At 53.6% G+C, this 27,940-nt stretch overlaps 7 protein-coding genes across 7 annotated transcripts; 3 read left to right on the top strand and 4 right to left on the bottom strand.

The window, feature by feature from the left end:
• Window positions 1-1,149: 1,149 nt before the first annotated feature.
• Window positions 1,150-3,277, top strand: CCOS01_11726 (sulfate adenylyltransferase; the record flags this gene model as incomplete). Its single annotated transcript, XM_060459877.1, has 5 exons — window positions 1,150-1,318; window positions 1,532-1,559; window positions 1,626-1,808; window positions 1,861-2,009; window positions 2,082-3,277. The coding sequence occupies 5 exons, from the start codon at window positions 1,150-1,152 to the stop codon at window positions 3,275-3,277; spliced, it is 1,725 nt and encodes a 574-aa protein (XP_060309708.1).
• Window positions 3,278-6,297: 3,020 nt separating this feature from the next.
• Window positions 6,298-9,072, top strand: CCOS01_11725 (uncharacterized protein; the record flags this gene model as incomplete). The annotated part of the gene is made up of 1 exon (XM_060459876.1): window positions 6,298-9,072. The coding sequence occupies one exon, from the start codon at window positions 6,298-6,300 to the stop codon at window positions 9,070-9,072; it is 2,775 nt and encodes a 924-aa protein (XP_060309707.1).
• Window positions 9,073-10,222: 1,150 nt separating this feature from the next.
• Window positions 10,223-11,962, bottom strand: CCOS01_11724 (uncharacterized protein; the record flags this gene model as incomplete). The annotated part of the gene is made up of 1 exon (XM_060459875.1): window positions 10,223-11,962. The coding sequence occupies one exon, from the start codon at window positions 11,960-11,962 to the stop codon at window positions 10,223-10,225; it is 1,740 nt and encodes a 579-aa protein (XP_060309706.1).
• A 2,118-nt stretch (window positions 11,963-14,080) lies between these two features.
• Window positions 14,081-15,110, top strand: CCOS01_11723 (uncharacterized protein; the record flags this gene model as incomplete). Its single annotated transcript, XM_060459874.1, has 4 exons — window positions 14,081-14,247; window positions 14,330-14,407; window positions 14,485-14,872; window positions 14,958-15,110. 4 exons carry the CDS (start codon window positions 14,081-14,083, stop codon window positions 15,108-15,110), a joined length of 786 nt encoding a protein of 261 aa, XP_060309705.1.
• A 931-nt stretch (window positions 15,111-16,041) lies between these two features.
• On the bottom strand, window positions 16,042-20,526 carry CCOS01_11722 (importin-beta domain-containing protein; the record flags this gene model as incomplete). Its single annotated transcript, XM_060459873.1, has 7 exons — window positions 16,042-16,214; window positions 16,267-18,437; window positions 18,495-18,679; window positions 18,744-19,210; window positions 19,315-19,393; window positions 19,743-20,141; window positions 20,335-20,526. Coding segments are annotated over 7 exons (3,666 nt in total), but the record flags the coding sequence as incomplete, so codon positions are not given.
• A 4,864-nt stretch (window positions 20,527-25,390) lies between these two features.
• On the bottom strand, window positions 25,391-25,875 carry CCOS01_11721 (uncharacterized protein; the record flags this gene model as incomplete). The annotated part of the gene is made up of 2 exons (XM_060459872.1): window positions 25,391-25,553; window positions 25,757-25,875. 2 exons carry the CDS (start codon window positions 25,873-25,875, stop codon window positions 25,391-25,393), a joined length of 282 nt encoding a protein of 93 aa, XP_060309703.1.
• Window positions 25,876-26,465: 590 nt separating this feature from the next.
• Window positions 26,466-27,693, bottom strand: CCOS01_11720 (transcription factor RfeG; the record flags this gene model as incomplete). Its single annotated transcript, XM_060459871.1, has 3 exons — window positions 26,466-27,256; window positions 27,317-27,398; window positions 27,466-27,693. 3 exons carry the CDS (start codon window positions 27,691-27,693, stop codon window positions 26,466-26,468), a joined length of 1,101 nt encoding a protein of 366 aa, XP_060309702.1.
• Between the last annotated feature and the right edge of the window lie 247 nt (window positions 27,694-27,940).

Here is a 27,940-nt window from a genome sequence, read left to right as displayed (position 1 = left end):
AAGCCAAGAGGCTGGGCGCCAGCACGCCAGATGAGGCAGGAATTGCAACTTTGACAACGTCTCTGCGGCTTGTCCTGCAGCTTCTGGCACGAAATTGTCTTGCAATGGCGCGTTGTCGGGAGTCGGGACGAGGGTAGAACGTGGCGCAGGGTCCCTGATGATTGATATCGGGGCTTATCAAGCCACATTTGGCGGGGTACTTTGAATTGGCAATCTTCGTTGCGCCATACCACCGACGAGGACCCTTGACGAAGAACTCATTGCGCTGGTATCGCAAGTTTCTACGCTATTCCAAGAAGCCTCTGCTTTCCTCTTCGACGCAATGTAAACATGGGGTGGTCAGGCTGGGTTGAGGTGTTCTGTCAGACCTGGAGTAGGTTATTACCAATACCCGTCCCGACGCCAAAAAGATGCCGGAACACCGAGCCGCGACATTGCAAAACAGCGACCCCACGGCTTCATGGATCTCCCAGGGTCAGTCTCCGGGTCAGACATGCAACAGCATGGAGAAGAGCAGACTTTTTCCGCGGCTACGCACCGCGACCAAGTCTCTTTTCGGACGGCATGGGATGGGATGGGATGGGACCTTACGGTAACTTATCGTGGCGAACATGACTTAGTCGTGGCTGACTGCGGCAGAGAGGGCTACAAAGAGCCAACATTGGTAATTAAGAGTACATGGCATGCCGCCAAGGAGGGTACATGTGCAAGGTAGCGATCACGTCATTTGAACTAAACAGCCTCCAATTTTTACCTTGGACAACGGGGTATCCGTACAGCACCAGCAGCGCACCTCAGCAACACACGCAAGGCCGACTTGACGCCGGGAACGAGCGACAATTCTCTCACTTTGTCTCTGTCCTTCTGTCTGTGTGTCTGAGGAGAATAAAAGACACCTTTGCCCTCGCCCGTCTCCTCGCCAGATTCCCTCTCCCGCTTGTTCTCCTGTCTCTTCTACTTCATCCGTGAATCCCCTCCCATCTACCTTTTTATACCCAATATTCCCTTTACAACGAGAAGCTGCAGGCTCAATTCGTTGTGTGTTCTCTCTCTTCCTCTCTAAGCATCGTCTAGAGTGTGTCTTTTGACGATCCCATAATAACCCGCTCCCTATTACAAAGCTTCGCGCTTTCTTCAAAGACATACACAATGGCCAACTCTCCCCACGGCGGTGTCCTCAAGGACCTTTTCGCGCGCGATGCGCCCCGCCAGTCTGAGCTGTTAGCCGAGGCCGACAAGCTCCCTTCTCTCCTGTTGACCGAGCGTCACCTCTGCGATCTTGAGCTGATCCTCAACGGTGGCTTCTCTCCTCTCGAAGGTACGTGGTGTTTACTGCCCGCGCTGTTGCTGCTACTTTCTGCTGGCTGCTGCTGCGGCGGTTGCCCCCCTTCTGCATACGTTGCGCGACGAGGGTGGTGGGGTTGCGTTGCGGAAACGACCCCGCCATGATTTTTTTTGGAGGGGCAAAGTTCCCCACGATTACGTTGCTCGCCCAAGAACAGCGGGACTGACTGTGGTGGCATCTCTATAGGTTTCATGACCGAGAAGGACTACAATGGGTACGTTGAACATGCGAACAAGGCTAGCTCCCCAGAAGATGCTGGTTGCTAACATGATTGGTGCAGAGTAGTCAAGGACAACCGTCTCGCCGATGGCGCTCTCTTCTCCATGCCCATCACCCTCGATGTCTCCCAGCAGCAGATCGACACCCTCTCCATCAAGCCCGGTGCGCGCATCACCCTCCGCGACCTTAGAGACGACCGTAACCTTGCCATCCTTACCGTTGAGGATGTCTACAAGCCCGACAGGTAGGTCAAACATGTCTTCAGGGAATTGGCATCGGCTGACATGTTTCTCTAGAGTCAAGGAGGCCATTGAGGTCTTTGGCAGCGACGACGACACCCACCCCGGTGTGAAGCACCTCTTCAACAATACCAACGACTTTTACGTTGGCGGTAAGCTCGAGGCTATCCAGCGTCTTGCTCACTACGACTTCCTCGACCTCAGATGTAAGTCCACCATGCCCTTGGCGCATATCAACGCAGCAAACCCACAACATCGAGACTAACGAGTATCAAAAGTCACTCCCGCCGAGTTGAGACAGCACTTTGAGAAGCTCGGCTGGAACAAGGTCGTCGCTTTCCAGACTCGCAACCCCATGCACCGCGCCCACAGAGAGCTCACTGTCCGCGCCGCCCGCTCCCAACAAGCCAACGTCCTTATCCACCCCGTCGTCGGCATGACCAAGCCCGGTGACATTGACCACTTCACCCGTGTCCGCGTCTACAAGGCCCTCCTCCCCAGATACCCCAACGGCATGGCCGCCCTGGCCCTGCTACCCCTGGCCATGCGCATGGGCGGTCCCCGCGAGGCCATCTGGCACGCCATCATCCGCAAGAATCACGGCGCCACGCACTTCATTGTCGGCCGTGACCACGCCGGCCCCGGCAAGAACAAGAACGGCAAGGACCACTACGGCCCGTACGACGCCCAGGTCGCCGTCCAGAAGTACTCTGACGAGCTCGGCATCACCATGGTCGAGTTCCAGGAGATGATTTACATCCCCGACCGCGACGAGTACCAGCCCGCCAACGAGATCGCTCCTGGCACTCACACCGCCAACATCTCTGGTACCGAGCTCCGCAACCGCCTCAAGACCGGCAAGGAGATTCCCGCGTGGTTCTCCTACCCCGAGGTCGTCAAGGTCCTGCGCGAGCAGAACCCCCTCCCCGCCCAAAAGGGCTTCACCATCTTCCTCACCGGTCTGCTCAACAGCGGAAAGGACCAGATCGCAAAGGCCCTTCAAGTCACGCTTAACCAGGGCGGCGGCCGCTCCGTCTCCCTCCTCCTCGGCGAGACTGTCCGCCACGAGCTCTCCTCCGAGCTCGGCTTCAGCCGCGAGGACCGCGACAAGAACGTTGGCCGCATCGCCTTCGTCGCCTCAGAGCTCACCCGCGCCGGCGCCGCCGTCATTGCTGCGCCCATTGCGCCATTCGACGAGGCCCGCCAGAAGGCGCGCGAGCTGGTCGAGAAGGCCGGCCCCTTCTTCCTCGTGCACGTCGCCACCCCGCTCGAGTACGCCGAGAAGACGGACAAGCGCGGCATCTACCAGAAGGCGCGCAACGGCGACATCAAGGGCTTCACCGGTGTGGACGACCCGTACGAGGCGCCCGCCAAGGCCGACCTCGTCGTCAACCTCGAGCAGCAGACGGTCCGCTCCATTGTTCACCAGATTGTCCTGCTCCTCGAGAGCCAGGGTCTCCTGGACCGTTTGTAAACGCAAAAGTTTTGCAGACTCTCATCAATGGGCGATATAAGTGTGATTTATACGGCATAGAGCGTACATGCGCGTAGACCTCTTCTCAAAGCGCAAAAAATTGGGTGGATATATATACATCGGAGTTGAGACTTCAAAGACAGCCTTGGGATAAAAAAGTTGTTTGATGATGAATTTTTACGAGTTATTTTACACAAGAGAGATGGCTATAAAGCACCATATAGTTGGCTAGGGTTGGAGAGTTGGATAACACATTACTCTTACCCAGGTATGGCTGAATAGTGGAATGGAACGATACTTGAATGATGCTGCTCCATGGGATCGATCTGAAGTGGATGTGACGGTGAAACGAGCGACCATCCAAACGTGGACGGTACCAGATAAAATATGCTTACAAGGACCAACAACTACTCCGTAGACACTTCAAGATCAAGTAGCTACGCCTGCCTACCTCAAACAACCTCGGATAATGGCATACAGGTGATGGTGGGTTGATTGATTGATTGATTCATGGTGGTGTGGTGCGCGAGAGAAAAGCACGAGGATGCATGGCCCGGGCGCTTATTCGCTGGGCGGGGCGGTGATTGGTGCGAGAGACAGGTCGACGGGACTCTGCACACATGCGGTTCGTTTGTTGGTGCCCGATGGACGGCGGGTTCGCGCGCCGTTCGTTGCAGGAGAGGAGGGGGGGAGGGAAAGGGTGGAAGGGTATCAATACATGGGAGGAGGGGTGGTAAAGTAGTAGTGTAGGTTGGTTGGGCCAGGATGGGGTTTATTTTGGGAAGCATTCTAGTTGCCTTACTCTGCCAGTCTGTCTTTGGGTGCAAGATGGATGTTTGATGGTTAGGTTGGTTCATCGAGTTTGTTGGATGGAAAGTGCATCGGCGTAGGTACTTTAGGTACTTTATGTGTTGGTGCTAAAGGTAAGTAAGTGGTATATGTAGGTAGTCCGGCGAGTCTAAGGTAAGATAGTCAGGTACGTGAGACATGGGCATTTCTATTTGAGGCAGCAATGTCTCTCTCACGGAGCACTGTGACGGCAACTTTGTGCGGCATAGGTAGGCATGATCTTGTGCGTTTGCTTTCCGAGATGATGTGAAGCAAGAGACAGTTTTGCAGCTATGACGGAGGAAAAGCGAGGTGCTTCGAGACGAAACTCGGGTCGATAGCGGGCCTATTCAGACCATTCTTGCTCGAGGTTATTCGAGACTAGTTGCGTACCTACCACCGCGACCTTACGTAGAGAAGTGGTTTGATGTTCGATCATTGCTTGAATTGAGACAGTCCAGCCACTTTCTGGTTTATCGTTGAGCCAGGCACTCTAGGCACGCCGCCTGCTTGAGTAGGTGAATACTTTTCCTTACGTCTGTGTACGATGGCGAATGGCTTCGTCCATTTGCACGTCAGCCACGATGCTAAATCCTCGAGGAACGTGCTGGTCTGCCTATCCAAGGTGCCAAGGTAAGGGTAGGCAGATCATGTCCGATGTTTACTATGCGCGGGAGCTGATGGGCAAAGAGGATGTCACACGGTGCGATAGCGAGCTCTCGTTCGCTTCTGAAACGGTACGTCTTGCCCGCTTCGCACACTGGTTCTGTACCGTGTGGAGGAACGGTTTCTGGACGGAGGGACACTGGCTGATGGAATCTACCAATGACAGTGATGGGTGTGGCCCGAGCTTCTGGCAGTGCCCGTTGTGGATCCCCAAGGGACTTCCCTCCCACAGTCCCATTGCGTCGCCGTCCACGTCCAGTCCAGGCGCAACTCGTTGCAACTCAGCCCGGTGCCACGTCAGGTTCTGGCCACAGGTCTACCTTACCTTACCTTACCTTAAGGAATACGTGGGGTGGGTAGGTATTGCATACAATTCAACGTACGGACGCCTCCTCACCAAATCACTCATTCGACACCTCTCTCAACTGAATCAGTGCCCGAATAATGCGTTGCAGGAGGACATGTGTCACCGCCTACTCCCCTACTCTAAATCACCCTTCGCCTGCCTTCCCTTGACATCCATCTCCCCGTTATTCTTCTCCACCCCCTCCTTCGCTTTTACGCTGTAAGGCACGCAAGAAGCGGTAGCGTATACCCATAGATGCAGTAACGTAGAGACTCAGGTGTGGGCCGCCCAGCCTACCTGTACCTGTACCCAAAGTACCAAGCAACCCGCCGCAGTTCCCTTCAACGCCTTACAGGGGGGGTGCTGCTCCTCTGATCGAATCACATTCGGCTGCGTTGCTCGTCAACTGCTTGCAACCGCCCGTCTTTCCACTCCCGTTACCTTGGACTCATCCCTCCCGCCTGGCCTTGCTTGGCCTGCACTCATGACTTTGGAGGTGAAGTGTGCACCTCACTCATTCACTCCCTCGGTTGGGAGCGTCCATCCATCTCCCGTCTCGTTACTTCTCTCGTCCTTCTTGCATCATTTTCCATTTCCTGCCTTCCACGACCCGACGACAACGACGACATCTCGAAAAAGTTAAAGCGCATCATTCCTGACGCTCCAAACATTAGACGCAGCAAACGAAGAGCCAAACGGATCCTCCCCCCGCCACCTACCGTTCGGTCCAGGTCAGGGGTGCGCATTTTTCCAGAAATTCCCCAGTTTTGTAACAACTCCCGCCCTCTTTGCTCAAGACGACGAGGGTCGGTGAGCAAAACCCCAGACCAGGTCCTGCCTGCTTCGGTTCCCTTTTCCTTCTTCCCGCCAGCTTTCTCGACATCTTGGAACTCAAACACACTGAACCATCCCACCCTGGACCTCGAACCACGGTCCGCTTTGCCTTTTGGGCTCCCAGAAACCTTCCTACCCACCACCGCCCTCTTTGGCAAGCTTCGCTGTCGGTCAACTTTCTTGCCTCTTACTCGTTGCGCCGACGGCTTTTCGACTCGACCCCGTCACCGTCACCGTCACCGTCACAGTCAACCTTTCTCTACTGCTACTACGACTCGAAGAAACCTCCGCAGCAAAGCACAAGCAATTCGGCTAGCTCTCTCGGGCTACGCACCCATGCTCCGCCATGTCCTCCCAGGATCGTGACGTCGAGGTCGATGTCGACGCTGATGGCCGAGTAATCTCCCTCCCCGACTTTGGGGATATGCGCCCGCGCAAGGAGGCCGAGAAGAGTGAAAAGGCCGAAAAGAAGGCTTCTCGAAGCAAATCAGAGCGCAGCAGCAGGTCCGACAGAGAAAAGGGAGACAGGGAACACCGATCCCACCGCGTGAGCTCCCGCTCCTCCAAATCGAAAATCGCCGACGGCAGCGGCCTCGGCAGTGACGTCCATTCCCACTCCCACCGCCGCCACCGCACCCGCGAAGAACGAGACCGCGACCGAGAGAGAGACCGCGGACACGACCGCTCCTCTTCCATGACCGACCTCGTTCCCGAAATGTCTCGGACCTCGCTGACTGGTCCGGCGTCGACTGACCGCATCTCGCTTCCCTACCCGACCTTCAGCAAGGCCCACAGCAAGGAGGCCGTCCGTAATAGTCGCGAGGACGTCTCAGGATCAGGTGTCGGTGCTACGAGAAGGGCCGATCCATTCACCCCCGAAGCCACCGATCTGGGCGACAGCGAACTCAAGCGATCCCAGAGCGTCGATCATTCCGACAAGCAGCGCAAAAGTTCGTCCAAGAAGGAGTCGAGGCCGCCTAGTCCGCCCGAGACCGACTTGTCGGGCAAGAGACGATCTGCCACCCCCGAGGAATCGTCAAAGAAGGTGCGCGAGGAGCGTTCGAGCTCGAGACTTAGCGGCGAGACTGCCAAGAGAGACCGGGAAGACAGGCCAAGCTCGCGTCTCAGTGGTCTTTCGAGATCCGGCTCCAGAGCCGACGATAAGTCCCGGGTGAGCTTCAAGTCAAAGACTAGCAGCCAGGCAACGTACGTCAAGTCGCCGGCGTTCCCACCTGGCGTCCAGGAAAGCTTGAATATCAAGCCGAGCACTTCTAGATCTTCCTCAAAGCGAAGCTCCTCGAGCAAGAAAGGCCGGCGTGCAGAGTATCACGATGGCGACTCGTCTCCCGAAAGCCTGCAGGATTCATCTCCTAGAACCCCTACGCAAGCACCACCATTCCCACCGCCCTTCGCCATGAACGACAAGCCTCCGGGCCCCCCTCCACAGGTTTACCCCGAAAACGACATCACACCATCGGCCACTCCAATGACTGATATGCCTCCTCCAACGGGACCTCCTCCTCCCCCGCCACCACCTCCAGCCCTGGATGTACAGGAAGCACCGCGGGTGGACTACCTTTTACAGAACGGCGGTCTGATCCAGCCTATCCCGAAAACATTCCTCTCTGTTCTACCTCGCCAGAATGGCGCCCGGCCATCTAACCCACCCCTAGTTGGCCCGCAGACTTTGTTCGCACCCTTTTTCAACCTCTTGGATCAGTACAACTCGGTTCTCAACCGCAACGGCTCCGTAGCAGTTGCGACTGGCCACCGATCTGTGGCTCGTCGCCTTCTAGACCGCCTCGAAAACGTCTTTTCCAGAGAGCTTCCTGAGCATGGATGCACTTGTGTCGTGTGTGAAAGAGGCCCCGATATTCAACATCGTGGCCTCGGCTGGGGAGAGGTCCTCGAATGGGTTAGCGGTCGCATCGATCTTCCGCAATGGCCACCGTTTGACCTGGCCAGCTTGGGATCCAATGCTGCCGAAGTGTCAGCTGAGCTGCCACCGCGACCCGACTCGCCGGTCAAGATAGACCCTGATATTGCCGAGGAGTTCCGCGAGCACTACCTCAGACAGTCTAAGAAAGTCAGGGGAGCCGTGGATAAGTGGCTCAACACCTGCGGAGAGACCACTGCGCCGCCGCCACAAGATGTAGACGATGAGACACTCACGTTTGCCATTCTCACCAATATGGACCCGGAAGATCAGCCGTATTTTAATGCGATTCTGGCTGGCTCTAATCACCCGAAGCCGGCAACAAGGGCTCCTACACCCTTGCACCGCGCCCGCCCGGATCTCCTTGTCAGAGCCGGCTTGGCTCTACAGCGTCTTTACCGACTACAACAAGTACCCCGAGACGCAGAGGTTGCCATGTACCTCGTCAAGAACCCCCACACCCACGATCTACTTGTCACCATGTCCGATATCAACACGCAAGAATGGGAGATCTTGACTTCTGGACGATTTGACGGATTCCTCTGGTCCGGAGCTGATGGCGACGATACTCCCACAGCTGAGTCCCGTGGCGCCACCCCTGCGAGCGGTTACTACCCCTCTCGGCCAGGGACCATGAGCCCTAGCGTGCGAGGAACGCCGGGCTTCTCAGCATCTCGCAACACTACACCATTCTCCGCCTACTCTCGCGGCGCTACTCCTGCGTCCTTTGTGAGCAATGCATCATCCGCGGCGGCCAACAAGCAGGCAGTATCACGAGACGAAGAGATGGAAATGGCCGTCTTGGCAGAGGTAGAGCGAGAAATCTACCAGGGCATGGAGGCGTTGGAGGATGCGTTTGAAGCCCTTCACCTAAGGGCCGAAGTCGTCCGCACGGGGTTGCGCAACCGTGGAGCAGGATTGATGCACAGCCTTCAAAGCCGCCGGCGGATCGATGTCCTGCCCAATCCGAGCTCCGGCAACTCACAGTCATCAGGTTACGAACGGCCCAGCTGGGCGCAAGGCGACTACGACGCCAATAGTGACAGCGAATGGGGAGGCGACGACTTTGAGCTGGCCCCCGACGATTCGGCGAGTAACATTAGCAGTTCACGCCATCGACGACCAAAGAGACGTACAGAGCGACGGACACCGGCGCCGATTGAGGAAGATGACGAGGAAAACTGAACTCTACGATAAAAAAGGCAAAATAATGAAATGCGTTTTTTTGATGATCGATTTTTGTTTTCCATGATGGTTTGCTGTTAGTGAGCCAGAAAGCTGTTCACGAAAAAGGGATCGGAGAGAGATGAAACGAAACGATGTCAGAGTCACGAAAGTTTTATTGTTGTTTTGAAAATACCAAGGTGGAATTATGCGATGAAAGCTGCAATGTTGGACCTGCCATTCAAGTTGGGACGGACGTTGATGCGATGACCAATGGGTTCGTGAGGGCTTTTGGGGATTAAGGGGACCGCCAGCCAACTTGAGGTTGTCGGAAGGCGGTCGAAGGAAACATGGATGGGAGAACGTTGGCACATCTTCTTTTCTTTCCCCCGACGAATTGGAACTAGACGCAGAATCATCATCGCATGCGTCAGATGGGTTCATTTGAAGGCGTGTCCGTCTCGTTGGGTTGATCGTTCGTGGCAGCGAGCGTTGCTTGCTCACTGCGGGAGCGCGGAGAGTCACGCGCGCGCGCGCGAAATTGTCCATGGCCTTTTTTTTTTGATATTTCCTCCGGCTTGCATTGTTCATGGAGTCCTGGGTTTTATTTTGTTTTTCATCGCCGTCGTCATGAGGCGAGAGAGGGGGTCTGTTTGGTTCTTCTTACCTTTTGCCCTCAACTCAGCTCAAATCCAAATCGGTTCCGAGGCTCATTGGTTTTGTCTTGTTGATATTGTCGAGTCCTGCTTGTGTCCTTGTCATATCGGCATCTCTTGAGACCAGATACTTCTGTAATTGATCCTCGGACCTCGTTTTCGTTGGCTTCGGATACGTCGCTGATATCAGTCACTTCAGTGGTTGGCTGTCACAGCGAAACAGACAAGTGAAGAACCAGGCCATGTGAATCATCGCTGTTTTTGAGTTACCGAGAAAGCAGAGGTGCGTACCAGCCTATCTAGTTCTATGGACCTACCTCTACCATGGAAGCCAAATGCTCTGTCTCCAGTCAGATCCTGTTGATGACCCAAAGAGATGATGCATATAGTTCGCCTCTTCATGTTCATGTGAGTCGGCACCCTCCAAAGTCGTCATATGCTGCAAAAACCATCTCCCAGTAAAAAACGTCCTCCCTTCAAACCAAAATACGCCTACCAGCATGCCCAGGATGGTATCAATTCATGTCCATCCTATCGCCTTGGGGTGCCCGCAAAACCTGGCCAAGATTCTGGGTACCTCGCTTCACGGCCTCGGCGTTCCTGCCCGCAGCCTCAAACTCCTCCAATTCCTTTTTGGCTCTCTTGGCGTTTGCCTCGAGTGTTTTCTTATCCCTCTTTGTCGACTTGTGCATGGCATTGACGGCCTGGGCGAGGGGGAATAGCACGTCCTGGAGACATGCCCGTAGGGCCTGGTTGTCATTGCGGAGCTGTGCCAGTGCGAGATCTTGTTTTTTGAGGAAAGTTGTGTGTGCCTCCAGTTCCATGGCAAAGTTGTAGGAATTGCTAACCTGCTCTCCAACAGCACGCTCAATGTTATCTAGTCTCTGTGTCTGGGCGAGGAGTTGACCGCCTTGGTCTTCAAGTTGAGTAGAATGTTTGCCCGAGAGAACGCCTAGCTTCTTGACCTTATGCAGAGCTCGTCTAAGGTCCTTTGTGGAAATTAGCTTCCCGCTGTTGGAAGTGGAGGAGGGCGACGAGTAAGGGCTCGGGGACCTGTTGGACAAGGAGTTGACGTCTTGATGGACCAAGTTGGCCGACTCCGTCTTCTTCGTCAGCTGTTCGACAGACTTGGCGACGCCACCGATCCTCGATGCCTTCTCGGGTCCGACACTGGGTATGCCTTGGAAATGATGACTGGCAGACGCTGCAGCCTCTGACTCCTCGTTCTGACTGGTAACGACCCGTGGCGGCTTTGGGGGCTGGAAAGACGCTAGCGGCGGCAGAGCCTTCCTGGGACTGGTGATTACAGCTTCTGCAGCAGACGAAGCCTGTCGGGGAGATTGGCCGGAGGACTGAATATCCTCATCTTCGGGATCGTCTATCAAGGTGATGGCCATGTCAAATGAAGAACCCCTCTGTTGCTGCTTGGTTTGTGCCAGAGCAACCTCATCCGAGTCATTTTCTGACTCGGATTCCGGGTCCTTGGAGGAACCCTTCAGATTGGGCGGCACTCTGGCAGACTTCTTCTCGGAGTGTGGCAACGTCGGATCGCAGCATTTGGTCGCATCCCAGCCAGAAATCTCGAGTTTGGTGACGATGTCCTGCGGCAGACTGGCATTGTTAATGAGTCGGATCGACTCCATCATTGGCGCCGAAGGCGGCCGTTGCCAGTACTGGGTTTCCTTCCAGTCCTTCATGAAATCGCCGTATACTTTCTGCTCGCTGAGTGCTTTTGGCTTCTTATTTTCCGAGTCCCAGAGTACCTTGGAGATGTGGGTGTTGACGGCCTCGTTACAGGCCGGATACCTGCTGTAAGCGGGATTCTTGTGTCGTTTAGCCCACTTCCTCCAGCCAGTGATCGATTGGCCAGTGTATGGCTTGTCCTTCATGATGTCGGGCTTCAAGGAAGTCACCAATTCCTTCTGAGAAAGCTTCTCTGCTATAAGGCGCTGCATTGAAGCTGTAGTCACCTGCGGCAGGTTGTTGTCTTTGACACTCTTGAGTAAAGGTTGGTTTGGCTTGACTGTCAATTGGCCAACAGACGTAAGTCGAGAGGGGCCAGTCATCTGCGGTGTTCCTCTTTCAGTGGGTTTCAATAGAGAAATCGTCTGCATTCGATCAGCTTCGACGAAGGAGGGTGAAGGCGGGGAAGGCGAATGTCGTACACCCAGAGGAGGTACTGTAATTGTTGTCTCTGGCGTCCTAGGCGTCACAGGCTTGACTTGGCTTTGCTGTGAGGTTATGCCTGCGGACATTGATGTAATCGTATTGAAGTGCGGAAGATGATTAGGAGAAGGGCCATTTGCAGAACCCAAAGTCTGGGAAGGGGCAGGAGGAAATCGACTAGGGACTGTGGAAGAAGGAGCGGTTCCTGGCCGATCCTGCCTTCTGAAGCCTTGTGGGTAAGACCAATTTCGAAACATAGCAATTGGGAGCTTCCTCTTGCGGAGCGGGAAGGAGTTGGGTAGGCTTCTGGAGAAGCTTCAACCTGCTGGTAATTTGCAGTAACTCGAGTCTTGGTGTCAGAGAAGCCGAGTATGGCCGAGGGAAGTTGTGAATCGCGAGTAACTAGGGCGTAATTTTTGTGCTTCGACAGAAATTATGCTTCTGGTGTAGAGGGCAAATATTCGAGCTTCAAGAAAGGGTATAAATGCGAACGGCCAGATACTAACCCTCGACCTAATGAATGTTCTGGTGTGGGCGGGTCAGAGTTGGCGAGCTCGTGAGAACGACGTTGTATCTACATGTCGTTTTGCCCGAGCCTTCAGATGTATTCGGAAGGAGCTATTGTCAACTACCTGCCTAATTCGCAGTTGACAGATTTCCTCTCCTCATCACCAACTTCCTTTAGGTTGTCGCATTGCGAGAGGTAATGGGTAGAATGAGAGTAACCAGTGGCGTTGAGAAGAGGTGCGATGGAGAACTTAACCACAAAGCAATACTACTGCCAGATCAACGAGCGAGGAGAGAGTTGAGTGAATACTCGAAAAAGGACTGACCTTCATGAGAATTGAGCAATCAGAGGCCTCGATGGTCAAAATTGCGATTTCTGAACAAAGAAAAAATGAAGTATTCACTAACGCAAGCAGGACTCTTTGGCTTCATTCAACATCTGTTCCACTCAGCAAACAAGTATTAGAAGAGTGACTATACGCCTTCACCATGGCTAACATTGAACAGAATGCAAGGTTGAACGACGGATCCACATAGTACAGAAACAAGACTCACCGGTGTCTGCTTCCTAGAGTGCTGCATCTGGAGAAGTGATATCCATCATTCTCCCCGATTCCCCTTGGTCTGACTTACTCCCGCTCACCAACAACCGACGTCCCATGTTGCTCCTGGGCAGTTTCGACCAAAAGCCAATTACTGGGGGGGGGGGGGGGGAAAGACCAGATAGTCAGATGTGCCGTGATTGCTCAGGTTCTCGAGTGTGGACATGGACCACATGTTCTTTCACCCGCCTGCCACACCCTCGACCCTCTAATTATAACCATTCCTAACCGCGTTCGTAATTACATGCAACCACGCCCACCAGAGATTTCGTAATCCTATCCGATCTATCAGATTCCAGATTTCCGCTACTGCCGCCCTTCATACTTGAACCAGCCGCCTGGTTACGGCTAGCATTTCACCGATTAGACTAGCAGTTCAAGGAAAGCAATACTATTCATTGAAAACTGACAGATCCCTGGTATCAACGGAACTACCCAGAGATTGTCACCGCTAGTCGTAGCGTAGCCGATGGGCTGTGTAAAACACCCCGATCCTCCTCGAGCTTAGAGGCTCAAAGCGTCCTGCATCTTGGTGATATTTCACGGCACTTGTCGCACTTGAAGAAGGAATATACCGACTCCGAAATTTGCCGTCGCCACCCAACTTTGAGTTTGAGCTCAAATATAGGTGTCGCGATACTTGGCTTGAATTTAGGGAAGCCCAAACCCAGTGACCCCTAGAAAGGATCATGATATCATAGTCAGAAAGGTGGCGCACTCTCACAGCGTACTGGTACTTTCAAAGTGTCTCTGTCAGCCATCTATCAATGTAAATCTCGGCCCGGCAGAGCTGAGTAGGTATGGCTTGAGTTTTTCGATGAACCCGCGATTTGCATCGTGAGAGGGAGGGGGAATTCGGAAAAAAAAGCAAGCAAGTAGCCCTTCAACACCAGTGGACGCCAAGCCCTAGCAGTTTGAAATTTCATGATCGAAATCGCGATGCCACTGCTACTAAACCATCAACGATGCCACCACGAAATAAAAGGTCAAGCATGAGGAAGCCCGCCGCTTGTGCAATTCTCGTCGTCAAGGAGAAGGCTATCGATCATCCCCTGGTAACCTCAGAAACCTCTTTTTCTTTTTCCTTCAATTTCCATCATGCTTGGAAAAAGAGCGTCGACCTGGGCGTTCGACACTACGGAAACTCCCGCCCTCTATTTTGGCGTCTGCATAGGTCTGCTGGCACTCACCTCTGCAAAAGCCGTCCAGCAGAGTTTCCTAATCTATTCGAGGACAAACTCGTTGAAGAATATCTACGCTTGGATGTCAGTCACATATATACCTATGGTCCAAACCAGTACCGCGGTTCAGGAGGGGGTAATTCACGGACATTGACACAAACTCCAGGGTATGGATTCTCCTCTTCGCCAACGCCACCCAGGCGATTATAGTCTGGTTACTTTTCCGCGGTGACATCTCTATAAAGTAAGCAAAAAGGCCAAACGTCCCCAACTCACTCTTCACCTAAACTGTTTTGCTAAAATGCTGTACTCAACTTTCAGCATCGGCTTCATGATTGCGGACGCCATCAGCTGGGTTCTCCAAACCCAACTGGCCCCCCAGATTCTCGCCAACAGACTCGGTCTCCTCATGCACAACAAGCGACGAGTCAAGTACATGAAGATAGGTCTGGTTGTCTTCATCGGCATCTTCAACCTCGCATACATTGCCCTGTGGGTCGTCTTTACAATAAACCCCTCTCAGCTGGCGGTAGTGATCAACAGATACTTGTCGCGGCTGGACATAGTCATCGATCTGCTAGTCAACGTTGTGCTCGATGCGACTTTTCTCATAATCATCAAGCGTGAGCTCATTGCCGGCGGCCTAGTCAAATATCGGCTTTTGTTCAATTGCGGTGTGGCGGCTGTGTGCCTTTCGATATCCTTGGATGTAAGTTGTTTGCGACACAAACGCGGTCTCCAAGTAAACATACGTACCATGGGGCTGACTTTCTCTCTCTCCTTTTCTCGAAAAGGTTGTCATGATGATCCTCATGTCTGCACCAAATTCCTATCATTACACCTGCACCCATCCGGTTGCCTACTGCGTCAGGCTCATAATCGAGATGCTGATGGCAGATTTGATTGCAGTGATCGCGCGAACCCCGCATGAGATGAGGGATCTTTGAGTAACGTAGTTAGTATGATCTAGCGCTTCGGATTGCCGCCGGAACCGCCACGTACAGATGGGTCATGCTTAGTTCTGAGACAATCAAATACCTTCTTCCCCAATCATTGCACTCACCTCCCTCCCTGCAACAAGTGAAATGCTTTGAAAGAATTCGCCGAGGTCGACAGAACAATACTAAAAGGAAGACAAGCTTGGAGACGTAGCGTGTCCGTCTGAACAGCCACATTCCTTTACAATCCCTCCACTCCTAGGACAACGTAACCGAGGACCAAAGTGTATATTGAAATGATTTTTGAATTGTTGGGTTTGGGGGAATTTTTAACTACTTACGACTTGGGGCATCATGAGCTATACATCCACACAACACGCGGGCCTCCCGTACGATGCTATGCCTGCCGCCGGTTTGAAATAAAAAGACGGCCAAGGCGAAGACAATCGGAACATCCTCTGTGGCGCCCTTTGAAAATCCTAGCAGAAATAACAAGTCCCATCTTTTCCCCTGCCTGCTGCTCACTCCTCCACAACTGCCGACGACAGGGGAAGCTGCGTTTTCTTGTTTTTGGCGGAGGACCACTCAGTCTTTCCATACACCTCCCTCTCATATCCAGCTGGCCTCCGGCCATCGTTTGCACGCTCTATTGCTCTTGAAGATCTTCTTCCTTTTGGACCTCTTGTAATCTTTTAGGAATGGGGTAATCGTAAATCTTTGCCTCATCAGTCTTTCCTGCAGCCGCTCGTCCACATCGACAGTTGGCAGCTTCGAGCCTTATCCACCGACTTTGCGTTGCGGCAGTGGCTCTTCGGATCATCTCGCGTCTCCCTCATAAGTTCTGAGCTGGGGCGTTCAGAGGTCACTATACTCTTGACACGATCCTCACAGCGGGATGAGGGGCCCGGCTCGGTCATCGATGAAATCTCCGGTAGGGCTCTTAGCTAGCACCACCGTTGACAGGGGCGGCACCTTGTTGCTGAGCAAGAGCCAGTTGGGCAGCCTGGGCATTCTCGGTTGCCTTTTGCATGACGCCCTGCAGGGCGGCTTGGTCCTCGGCGGTGAGATGTGACGCAAGGGACTGGTAGAATTGAGGTTGCTCCTCCTCCATCTCTGCTCGGGGGTTAGCGTTTGTTCATACAAGACGGCATAGCCTGGAACTTACTCATCAAAGTCGCACTGAAAAGTTGGTAGGGGTCCACCTTGTCCAGGGGAGACTCGAGCAAAACGCTGTCTTCTCCAAGGTCGTCCTCAGACTCAATGTCATCAACGCCACGGCTGAACTTTTGAGCCTCCTCGTTCAAGAACTCAAGGTACGCGGTGCTCTCATCGCGGCCTTCATTGGTCTCCTCCTCCTCAGGCTCGTCCTCGACGTTCCAGTTAGCCTCGTCCTCAGCCCACTCATCCTCTTCGCCATAGTCATAGGTGCCGGCGTCGAGGTGGTAGTCGTCACGGAGTGCCTCCTCGCGGTTCTTCATAGCGGCAGGCAGCGTCTTGAACAGCTCGGTGACGCCCTGCAGCAAGCGAGGCCATCCAACGGCAATGCTCTGAGGGACCTGGTCCGCCTTGAGGCTGAGCAGAGCCGCAATCGCGACGATGCACAGCTTCTTGTCGTGCACCCGGGTGAAGTTGGACATGCTGCCGAACCACAAGCTGAAGAATCGGTTGGTCCAGCCCTTGGTCTCGAGGATGTGGAGAGTGAGGATAGGGTTGTAGTGAATGGAGTTGATGACCAGCTCCATGAGGTGGATCTTGTAAGCCTTGACCTTGACATCCTGAGCAGTGAGGACAGTCATGGCGAACTCGATGAAACGCAAAACGTAGTTGTCGATGTTGCCGCGAAGGTTCAGCATCATAGCCTCAGCCAACTTGCAAGCACAGATTCTGTCGACGCCTCCAACCTTGTTATCGTTGAACATATCGGAAATCATGGAGAAGAGAGCCTCAATGTACTCGGGCTTCTGCACCAGCTGGCCAGCTCCGTACTGGACAAAGTTGTCCAGGGCGGGCAGCATATCCTCCAGGTAAAGCTCGGCGCCAGCCTTGAAAGTGGCGTGGATGAGCTCGAAGGCCTGCCACATGGTGGGGGAGATGCCCTTGGCAGCAAATGTGCAGCTGTCAATGATCTCAAAGACTTCGTTGTACAGGTCGTACAGCTTGTTCTCCAGAGTAACTTGGATGACAGGCATGAGGACGGCCTCGATGTGGAGCAGAACATCGGGAGTGCTCTCGAGGGTGAGAATGAGAGTGCCAATGGTCTGAAGAACGCCGAGGGCAGTGATGCTCTTCTCGTCAAGGTAGTCGCCAAACTCATCCTCACCATTGTCCTTGTTCTTGTCCAGAACCTCACGGACGATGCGGAGGTAGGTATCTCTCAGCTGCTCGCTAAGGGCAACGGCAAATGGTGTCAGCTCAGTGGCAAAGACCTCAACGAAATCCTCCATGACGTTGGCAAGGGCATCGATATCGGCCTCGTTGGCGAGCTTAAGCAGCTGCTGCATAATGGTAGGGATGCTCTGCTGCATGCTGGTACGAATGATGTCGTGTCTGATGAGAGGCTGCAGGGCAAGCGCGGCAGTGACACGCACGGGCAGCGCGACGTCTGCCATACAGTCGAGGATGTGGCGGTATATAGTAAGGAGGTTGTTCTGGTCTTGGAAGTTGAGCTGCTCGAACTTCTCGATCGTGTCGCAAGCCCGCGCGCGCAGGTATCCCTGTTGGCTCGTGAATTCGGGGAAAACGTAGCGGACGAGGAAGTACTCGACTTGGTCGGCGATGGGGCTCTTCTTGCCCAGGATGACCGGCGCCAACGTGCCAATCATTCTCAGGGCACCCTCCTTGGCGATGTGGTTCTTCTTGTCCTCCGGCGCCTGCTCGTACTCGTTGACCACGGCGTTGACAAACTTGAGGATCTCAAAGGTCTGCTTTCTTCGGTTCTTCGTCAGGCCGACGAGGAAGTTGGTAGCCGCAACATCGGGGGCCGAGGCCTCTTCGTAGAAATTGAGCTTTCTGTGAAGATATTCATCGGGCTCGTCCTCGAACTTCTCGATATCCTCCTCGGACAGGCAAAGGACGGGGAACACGAAGTGCATCACCAGGTTCTGCAGGTGAGGCTTCAGGTGGTTCCACATCTCCTTGGGGCGTACCGACTCGTCGAGGAAAACCAAAGTGTATGACAGGCAGGGTCTGCTGAGCCAAGCCGTCTTTGCAACCCATTTCTCGATCTCGGCCAAGTAGTGCTTAAGAATCTCGGGCGCAATCGTGGCGGAGAACTCCTTGGCAAAACGAACAGCGTCCTCGTCCTTCGTGTTGGTGACGGATTGGGGGTTGCCGTGTCTATTGCAGCGTTAGCCAGCCCTCGAAATGCTAAAAGGACCGTAGGCCGATGTTTACCTGATGAACAGTCTGTTCAAGTTGAAGTACGCCCACTTCTTAGCCTTCCACCAGTGGTGTTTTTCACGCTCGTATGAATCGTCGGCCATGGCGCTGGCAGGAATAGCCTTTGAAACGGTCTGGAGGAAAACAGTGCACCAGCCAAAGTTGGTTTGCTGGGCGCGAAGGAAAGCAGAGAGTTCGAGCTAGGACGGTGTCAGCCAAAACGTTACAAAGCCATGCACAACAAGAGGAGGATTTTGTAAATACCCAGGTTGCGTGCTTGTAAGCCTTGAGGGCCAAGTGAAGCATCTCGCCAGCTTCATCGCTCTCTTGCGCGATGAGCTCGTTGCAGATGGCCAAGAGTCTGGGGAAGCTGGCCTCGATAATCTTGTCGAAATGGACTCTGTTATCGCCGTCCGAAGACTTGAATCGGTAGGCGCGGCAGATGGCGAGAAGACATTGAAGACCAGCCAAAACGGAGGCGGCATCGTTCGTGTTCAGGAGCTGCATAGTGTAGTCCATGAAGTTGGGCCACTTCTCGGGGAAATCGAAATGCAGAATACGCTGGAGGACGGGGATCAACTGTTGCCGGACCAGCCCCTGAGAGGCGGCCATGATGGGCAACAGACGGTCGCGGAAGCGCGCCTTCTCATCTTCGGCGATTTGTGTGTCATTCGGGTTGTGGTCCGACTTTTCCCATCCGCGATTTACGCGGTTCTTGATATAGATAACGGCTAAGAGGAGGAACCGTTTAGTATGTGTGCTTGGCTAGGTGAAGCCATACGAGAGCAAGGCAGAGTAGGGGGGCAACGAGGTTCGGAAGGAGCCGTCCACGTACTTGATAGTCGCACACTGTTGTCTTGCTCGTTCTGAAGGACCTCGAGGAGAACGTCCATAAACCCCGGGTGCTCTTCGATCTAAGTGGCAGGAGAAAATATGTCAGCCGGCAAATCCAACATCAAGGGTGACTCCGCGACTATGCCCCGTGGGACCGGACCCGATGCCGGGCAGCTGGAGCGGGCAGCAGGCCCGTGAGGGTGCGAAGACGTGTTGGCGGTAGGTATGCATCTCGTCCATGTTGTATACGTCTGTATATGTGCGTGCGGTGTGATGTAGTGCGGATCGTCGCTGGCGCAGTCATGGAGGGGCCATTCGTGGGGGAGGGGGCGGGATCTCTCAGGACACGAGAAGGGGCCAGCAGGAAGCGAGAGCGGGAAAGGAGGACGGGTGGGAAAGGCAAAAAGAGAGAAGTTCTCGTGCTCATACCTGCTTCAGCTGAATCTCAGCCCGCCGTCTCGTGTCGGCATCGGGGTCCAAACTGGCCGCGAGCAGGCCTCGAATCGCCGTGGTGTCCATCTTGGGTGAATTGACGGGGTGATGTCGAGGCGAAGGCGGGATAGGAATTGAGAGGAAGGAAAGCGGTGCGGGTGGTGAAGACAAAATTTTGGGCGGGTCGACTGTGTTGCCTCGAAATGGCGGGGCATGCCACGGCGACGGCGGTACGGCGTGTGTGGGCGTAAGGTACTGGGAGTGGATGTGTGCGTGCGTGTGTGCGGGTGTGGGCGTCGCTGCGTCAAGGTATGTACCAGGCTGCGTAGGTACTGAGGTGCGTATTTCGGACTGCGTGTGCGCTCGCTGGGCTGGGCTGGGCTGGCCTTGCTGTTGCTGCGTGCGAATAAAGGCCAAGTCAGGTCAAGGAGAAACCACGGGGAAGTCAAAAACGCAAGGGTCGACGGTCTGAGGTGAGTGCTGAATGACTGAAAGGACGGTAAGGAAAGTTGGCTGAGATGTGTGTGGTAGGGGGGGGGGGGTAAGTGAAGGGTCTAGTAGGAAAAGGGAAAAGGAAGGGGACAGGAACCAAAGTCAAGAGGTACACCGGGTAGGCTAGGCGGGGTACCTCGTGTCGCAACGGGATTCCGGGGCATGGCGAGGTACTGCTGGGTGCTTCCAAGCAGGTTCCATCAGGTACTGCTAAGGCATTGACTGTGCTTACCTGTTCAGGCCTGACGTGTAGCGGGTTGTTTTTGGTGCACAAGGCGTCGGATGGCTCCTAAGTTCTGGGCAGCGGCGGGCTACCTTATTGAACTAACGTAAGACGGGCAGGGGAAGAGGACTCGGGTGAGTTTGCAGCTGGTTGTCTGCCTCTGACTTTTTTTTTGGCTTTCTGTCTGTTCGTCTGCCTGTCTTCTGTCTTGGGAAGGAATAAATGTCTGTGTGCGTGTGCGTGTGTGTGTGTCTGATGTACGTGTCTGATGAGACGGCGCAGCTTCGAAGGTACAAGTCCACGGCGATGTAAACGGTCGAGATGATTGGCTGCCGGCGAGTTCCTCCAGCTCTGAAAGATCACAACAATGGACAATGCCTCCTGTACTGCATACGGAAAGTGTCTCCAACTTTGTCATGAGGAAGTTATGTTGATGCCTGTTTACGAGAAAAGAAGAGTGAGAGCGAGACGTGAAGAGTTTTGTTTGACATTGCCAGGTTTCCTGCCTGATGCTGTCCATCTTTCTGGGCTACGTCCCAAAAAAGCAATACTGAACCTTTATTTTCTTTCGCCTTGTTGATGGCGGATGTCAGACGGCAGTGACAGACAGTCCCGGCTAGCCTGGATTGCGGTGGACCGTAAACCTCTATTCTAATGGTTGCGACGGATTCAGGATTCCAACCTCAGGCCTCTGAGTGCGCAATGCGCTACTCCTTTCTCTATAGTTGACGCAGAGGGGCACTTCGCATTGTGTTACAACGCTACCGTCTACACATGAACCGACAATTGAAGGGAATGGCATCTGCTCATGCTCTTATCACGACGAGAGGCGCTTGGGTGGGTGAGAGTATGGCCCATCATCCCAAGACGAAGAAACGCCGTGTCACGATACTGCGTACGTGCTGTTGCTTGTTTTGGCTGTCCACTTCCGCTTTCGAGTAAGATCCATGGGATGCAACCGCGTCTCAGGGAGATAGGGAGCGGCAGGAAAAGGTGTGTGTCTGTGTGGGAATATCGTCCTTTACAAGTCCAAGCAAACAGGGGACTGGCTGCTAACACGAAATCCATAGAATTGGTTGATGCTACATTGCACTTCCCTCCTTCCCACCCACCTTATTCGTGCTGGGCTTTAATTAATTGTGTAAGGATTCGTACCTTGGAGTCCCATCTGCAGAATGTTTGCTTCCTTCTTGACTGTTGCAACTGGATCTGCCAAGTAGAGGCAAAACATCTTACTATGTGGTCCCCACGAGAGCAGAGAAATGGAAGTAGCAGTCTAGGAGTGCATTCCGTATATTATGCCCCTCAAACTACCCCATTACCTAAGCTGCCTTACGGAGCAGACGGGCGAACAATGTTTTTTTTTTTCTGTCGGCAGAAAAGGCAGCAAAGGCCAAAATGCAAGCAAACGCAAAAGTGCGCCGTCCACCGCCTCCACCCGCCCTGAAAGCGGTATGGCATCAGGGCAGCCCGAGGCGTCAACACTACGTTTTGATTGGCTCATCTCGGCCCCGGCCATTATCGGGGTCCCCACTACTCCCAGAGTTACCCCCCTGCACCTTCTGTTTTTTCTCCTTCACCGCCCGTCCCACCGTGCCTGTTGTGCCTGTTAACCCAAAGGGTAGGTCGGCGCCTTCCAGACCCCTCTTCGTCCCTTCCCCCTCCCCCTCCATCCCATCCACCTCATCGTTCCTGCCAACCCGACTTCAAGTTTCTACTAAAGGTACCTTTACCGTTAAGATCGCGGATAAGGTAGTGTAGAGCGCTCCTACTACATCGTATTTCCAAGTTTCCGATACAACCCTCCTTAAATATGATGTATGATAAGCATTTATCTCCAAATTTTCAAACCCGATTAATAGAGAAAATTTTCAGGGGCCGTTCTTGACCCCTCCATTTCGATCCCCGTATGGACTGGCTTGGTCACCCCGTCCTCGGTGTGGACCGAGTTCCCACTTCGCCGGAGCGCAATCGCCGGGCAAAGCTCCACATATAGAAAAAACCTACGGGACACTTCACCTTGCCCGTTTTCTCATGATCGCTCGAGTCACTTCCGTATTCAGAGAGCCCCTATCTACTCAATTTGATTTTTTCAAGGCCTTTGTCTCGTTGCCCCTACACACTGCGCGTGCGAGAACTAATGGAGAATGTCGTGTGGTTTATCCGCGTCAACCGCGTCTAAGTTGTAGCAGTTAGAAATAAAGGTCACGATCCCGTCTTTTTTGGCATACGCCCCGCAAAAACGCCGGAGTCTGGGGGTGCTAGTCTGTCTCTATCAACTCTCAACATCAAAGGTCTATTACATCCCTCATGCACTTCAGCAATAATACTCTCCATTCTGATGGCCTGACAGCTACTCGGCTTTTTCGTTAATAAAGCCTTGTATCTGGGATACAAACCCTTTTGTTCACCCCTGTCCTGGTCTCTGGTACTCTTATACTGCTCTAGACCTTGGGCAAGACGATAATAAGTCATTCACGGAGCGACAGTTCCCCATGTCGGTAGTTCCTAAGCTGTTGCCCGCAAGATCTGGTGTCGATTTGTAGAGTCACAAATTCGAAGGAAATCCCCATTGAACCCCTTTCCTTCAAGCCTCCAATAACAAGGTTCATCGCAGCAGCTTTCAAACTTCCAACACAAAGACTCCTACGTACGATGCCAGAGCATCCTTCTTCATCCATCCCATCTTCGTTAAGCATCAATCGATACCCTCGAAAGTTATAACCGATGGTCCCCCCTTCTCGATCATGCCAGATCCGAGAGCATACTATCCTCAGCAGCAGCAGGAAGCCCAACAACTTCCCCAGAGCAATCTTTGCGCCTACCTTATGTTCCTATTACGAGCCGAATACCTCAGGTGCCAGATACTCTATTTCGCATACCTGAGCCTTGACGTGACCAGACTTGAAGCATCAGTGAGTGAGAAACTGGCTCTCCATCTCGAGACGTATATCAGGATGGCAGGTTTAAGCCCGCTAACCTTCCTCCTTCTGGTCCGCCGTTGTCCCAAAAACCCATCTGTACGTTTTCTTGCCTCATTCATATCCGCACCCACAGCATCGGCAAACCACTAGGTTCCCTCTCTTGGCATACATCGTCAAGACTTCCCAGCTCAAGATCAAACCTCGCCCATCTCGAGGATGTGAATGTTCTCCTCTCCCTTGTAAATCCCAGGAACTCAACTGCCCAAGCCATCATCCCTACCCCAGCGAGGCATTTCATCCCATGCCCATAAGGGCCGTGGCAAAAAGACACAGCAACCTTGGTGATCCGATCAGTCTTAGCAGGGCAATGAATCAGGTCAAGTTCAGACCTCTGGGGAAGTGGTGTTGGGGGATGGGGGGACCGACCCTGTTGATGAAATTGGGATTGGGGATGGTGGGGGGGGGGGGGGGTGCAATCCAGGTAGAGGGATTCGAGTCAGTAGATGGAAGTTGGCGTGGTAGGTGACTTGCGAAGAGAGATCTTGAGATGAGCATTGGGGTGTGTTACTTTGGGGTTTCCTGTGGGCATTTGGGAAGAGATTTGTATGTCATATGAGGGTGCTGTTGCTCTTGTTTTGTCTACATATGGCGGATATCTGATATCATGTAGCTGACCACTTCTCTGGAGACGGAGGTTTGACTTAGGGGCGTGGAGCATACGAATATCTTGTAGGTGCTAGGTGGACGAAAGGCAGAGTGAGGCCATGTTCGACACCATGGGGAGAGAGGATGCTGAGCACCAAATTGAACCTTTTCCCTTTCGGACTGTTCGTTGTCTTTCGTTGCTAGGTGGCGAGAGACGAAGGAAGTTGAGGAAGCATATGAATAGTTCCTGACTGCCCTGCCCTGCCCCCCCGCCCAATCCTTTTTTCCCCGATGGTGAAAGATCAAATCTGTCCCAACAGGATGGGTTGGTTGCCTGACAAACTTAAGCTTCATACCACGCAGTCGACACGAGCGGTGCACAACTCGCCAGCAGTGGCGATGAACCTTTCGTACCCGAGGGACGGTAGGTGGACAGGGTGACACCTCACATGACCAGGGTGATGCTGGGCAAGACTGTCCAGATGCGACCTGCCGAGTATCAAGACGCGTCTTCGAGATGACGAATGACGAGGAAATGCCCAAGCTGGAATAAGTGATCATTGATACAATCCAGAAACGTTCAATTCATTACAGAAACTTAGTCATCATTCAATAGCCGATAACCGCTGGTTACCATATGCCCAAACGCCAAATACAACAACAAAAATCGCATAATATAAATCCGGTAGATGTTACCACAACTCCAAAACTTTCCAAAAAAAATCTGGGTCCAAACGTAAACAATCGCCGATATATGCAATACATCAAGTCCGCTCTATTGAGCCACTACTATCCATCCTGGCTACAACATTGTGCGCTTGTTCCCTGTGAAGCCTGCGACGAGCGTGTTAGTTCCCACATTCGATGTCCCGGCTTGGATAGATATGGTTCCACGATGCGAATAGAAACACAGAACGAATAGAAATAGCGGTGACTAACGAGCTGTTCCGGAAGAGCTGCCAGGAAGGCTCCACGTGATCCAGGAAATGTTCCGCAAGACTGGGCAGCCGCAGTCCAGGGAAAGTAGTCCAGAAAGGTAGGGTTGAGTCGTTTGTACCATGTGCCTAGCCTGGCGCTAGTGAACCTCAACCATGCCTCATCTTCAGGTCACAGTGGGTAGTGGGTACCATGAACCGCCAGACTCGTGTCCCATGGCAGGCTGCATTGATGATCGCAACATGCATCCAAAAAGCAACGGATGTTGTCAGGTGCCAAGGTGTGTTTGACCGGCAAAGGCCACTCATGATTGATGGAATGTCTTGGCCATTGTATCGAAATGGCTGGCAGGCCAGGCCATGTATAACTCACCCACATTGGAGATGTATCTCCTCCCAGTAAATTTCTTGATTGAGCTCAGTGAGCTAACTCGAGATCCAAAAGGGTTTGGGAGTCTCGGTTGTGGGGGTCAAGGCCTTTCTTGTCCACGGCCACTGTCCAATGGGTGGTACTTCCACAGGCTGGTCCATGAAGCTTTGATCCGGAATCTCCAAAATATGGAATGAAGTCCATGGTGCGGTGCGAGTGCTTAAGAGCAGATCCGGGTTTGCAAATGGCCAGTTTTGTTTTTCCAGTGGAGAGTAGTTTGCGGTGCAACGAGTCCGGTTGGATGACTGTGACGTTAGGTAAATGAGAGTTCTCAATCATGAGTGTCTCAGATCCTCATGGGGGAAGTTGGCAGAGTATCCTTTCGAAGTTGGTCAAAAAAAATTGGCACTCCGTTAACTCACCTTGCTGTCCAGATGCCGTCGCCACCCATTCTATAACGAAACACCATGATGACCCCGAACTCCAAAAGTCCAAGTAGGAAGAATGAAACCCAGACCAGGAGAAGAGAGTAAAATGACATTACATCCACCGCCAGGACGGCTCCAGACAGCAAAGTGGTCCGTGTAAAAAGTCGTCAAAGTCGACTCGGTTCAAGAAAGTACGTCCTTTTCCGTTCCTGGGTTCCGGGCCATAAACACGTAGTAGCAAGTCATACTTGCGGAAAAGAAAAGGTTGATCGAATAGCAAAAATCGTAAGCCCATCCATATATGCAGTCGTAAAACGTCCAGGGGTATGCGCGGCACAATCCATTCTTGGTGAAATCCAGGTCAAGTCCAGGTGAGATCCGGGCAGGATGTAGTAGAACTCGAGACGTAACGGTCCAGGAAGATATGTAGAGCCAGGGAAACTCCGAGGCCGCGCAGAGCCAAAACGCCAGCAAAGCCAGACAACGGAGAGAGCGAGATGCATACTTGCAACTCACGAGGTGATTTCCACACCTCGAATCCAGGAAAAGGGTCTATCCAGGAAAAACAAATGATAAGGAAGCCGACACCGGGAAACGGGTCCAAGACCCGAGATCATTAGGATCAAGTTCATGACAGCGACTCACAGGACGGGCGTCCTGTGCAGTCGGAGTGGCTACAGTAAATTCCAGTGAAGGTAACGTATCAGCGACGCGGGGGGCGATGGCGGTCGGATTGGTGATGCCTGTCGGAATCCCTTTCGCTGCGGCGAGAGTGCGATGATCCACTACTTGTCGTCTGAGCTTTGGAACTCGATGGAGGAGCAGAACCACGGGGTGCAGGGGGCTTATCATACTGTGATCCTCCTTGGCCAGAGAGAGACGGGTGAGCAACACCACCTGCTGGGGACGCTACATAATTAGATTCGGTCGAAGAAGTTGGGTTGGGGTACAAAGCTGTATACGCACCGCGTCCGTACATCGGATCAGAAGCCACCGGCGTGGAACCGTACGAGGCTGACGTCGAAGGCGGGTAGTAACCTGTGGGATATCCTGCCGGAACCTGTGATCCGGAAGAGTAAGCCGGCCCTCCTGGCGGAGGCGCCATCGAAGTAGGAGTCCGAGAGGGCTGTCCTGCGTAGGGGTCGGCGGGGTAGTTTCTTTGCGCCGCCATGTTCGCGGCCGTAGCAATGTACGGGGGTTCACCGTATCCTTGTCCCATTTGGCTCTGTCCAGCGTACCTGGGGTCGGCTCTTGGGTCTGGCTGTCCAGAGTAGGGATACCCACCACTTGAGTAAGAAGAAGAAGGCTGCTGTTGATAGGAAGGGGTAGATCCAGAGTAGCCCTGGGCAGAGTTCCCCGAGTAACCTGGGGCTTGAGATCCTGGATATCTAGGGGTGCTTTCATAGGAATCACGTCCTACGTCCGGGTAGCCAGTGGAATCCGTGGGACCATAGTGTTGGCGTGCGGAGTGAGTCTCCGACTGGCGGTACCCTGCTGTAGGGGAGTTAGAACGTCTCGACAAAAGAGCCGTCGCGTCTCTTGAGGCAAATGTACCTCCTGAACTATTCCGGGCGGCCTGCTGCCGCCTCTCTGCCTCCCATCGCGCAGAATCGGCCTTCAAGTCGTCGATCATGGCCTACGGAGGCGTTGCATCAGTATACTGGTCGAGCGAAAGGCGACGACAGTGGAGCAAAGCCACTCACTGTTGTTAGGTTTCGGTAGGCGGTGATGTAGTAACCCTGTGAGACTTGTCCGGTCTGGGGGTTCTCGTAGTGACCCGGGCGGACGAGGGCGTCGTTGCCGAGGTAGCGGCAAATATCGGCGGTGATGACCTCGCGATCAATTCCATCTCTCGGAACGAAGTACTCGTTGGAGCGGCCGCTTTGAGGGGCAGACGAAGCCGGAGGGGGGCCACGGGAGGATCTCGACATGTTGACGGTTGAAAGCGGGGGTGGTCTGAGTAGGAGGAGGGAGAAGGGTAACCGGTCGAGAGAGAGAGGGTCGAGCGAGGCGAGGCAACGTGAAGGTGAGAGAGAAAGAGCAGGAGAGGAAAAAAGAGAAAGAGGAGGGGAAGAGAGTAAGAAATGGGATTGTCGAGATGGCGGGAAGAAAAAGAGGAAGAACGGGAAGGCAAAAGCGGGCAGGGAGTGGGTGGTGGGCGCAGAAAAGGAAGAGGCC

Source organism: Colletotrichum costaricense (assembly GCF_030867565.1).
Source record: "Colletotrichum costaricense strain IMI 309622 chromosome Unknown Scaffold_13.1, whole genome shotgun sequence".
Taxonomy (NCBI): Eukaryota; Fungi; Ascomycota; class Sordariomycetes; order Glomerellales; family Glomerellaceae; genus Colletotrichum; species Colletotrichum costaricense.
Note: the sequence above shows the minus strand (reverse complement) of the source record. Positions and strands in the feature narration are given on the sequence as shown.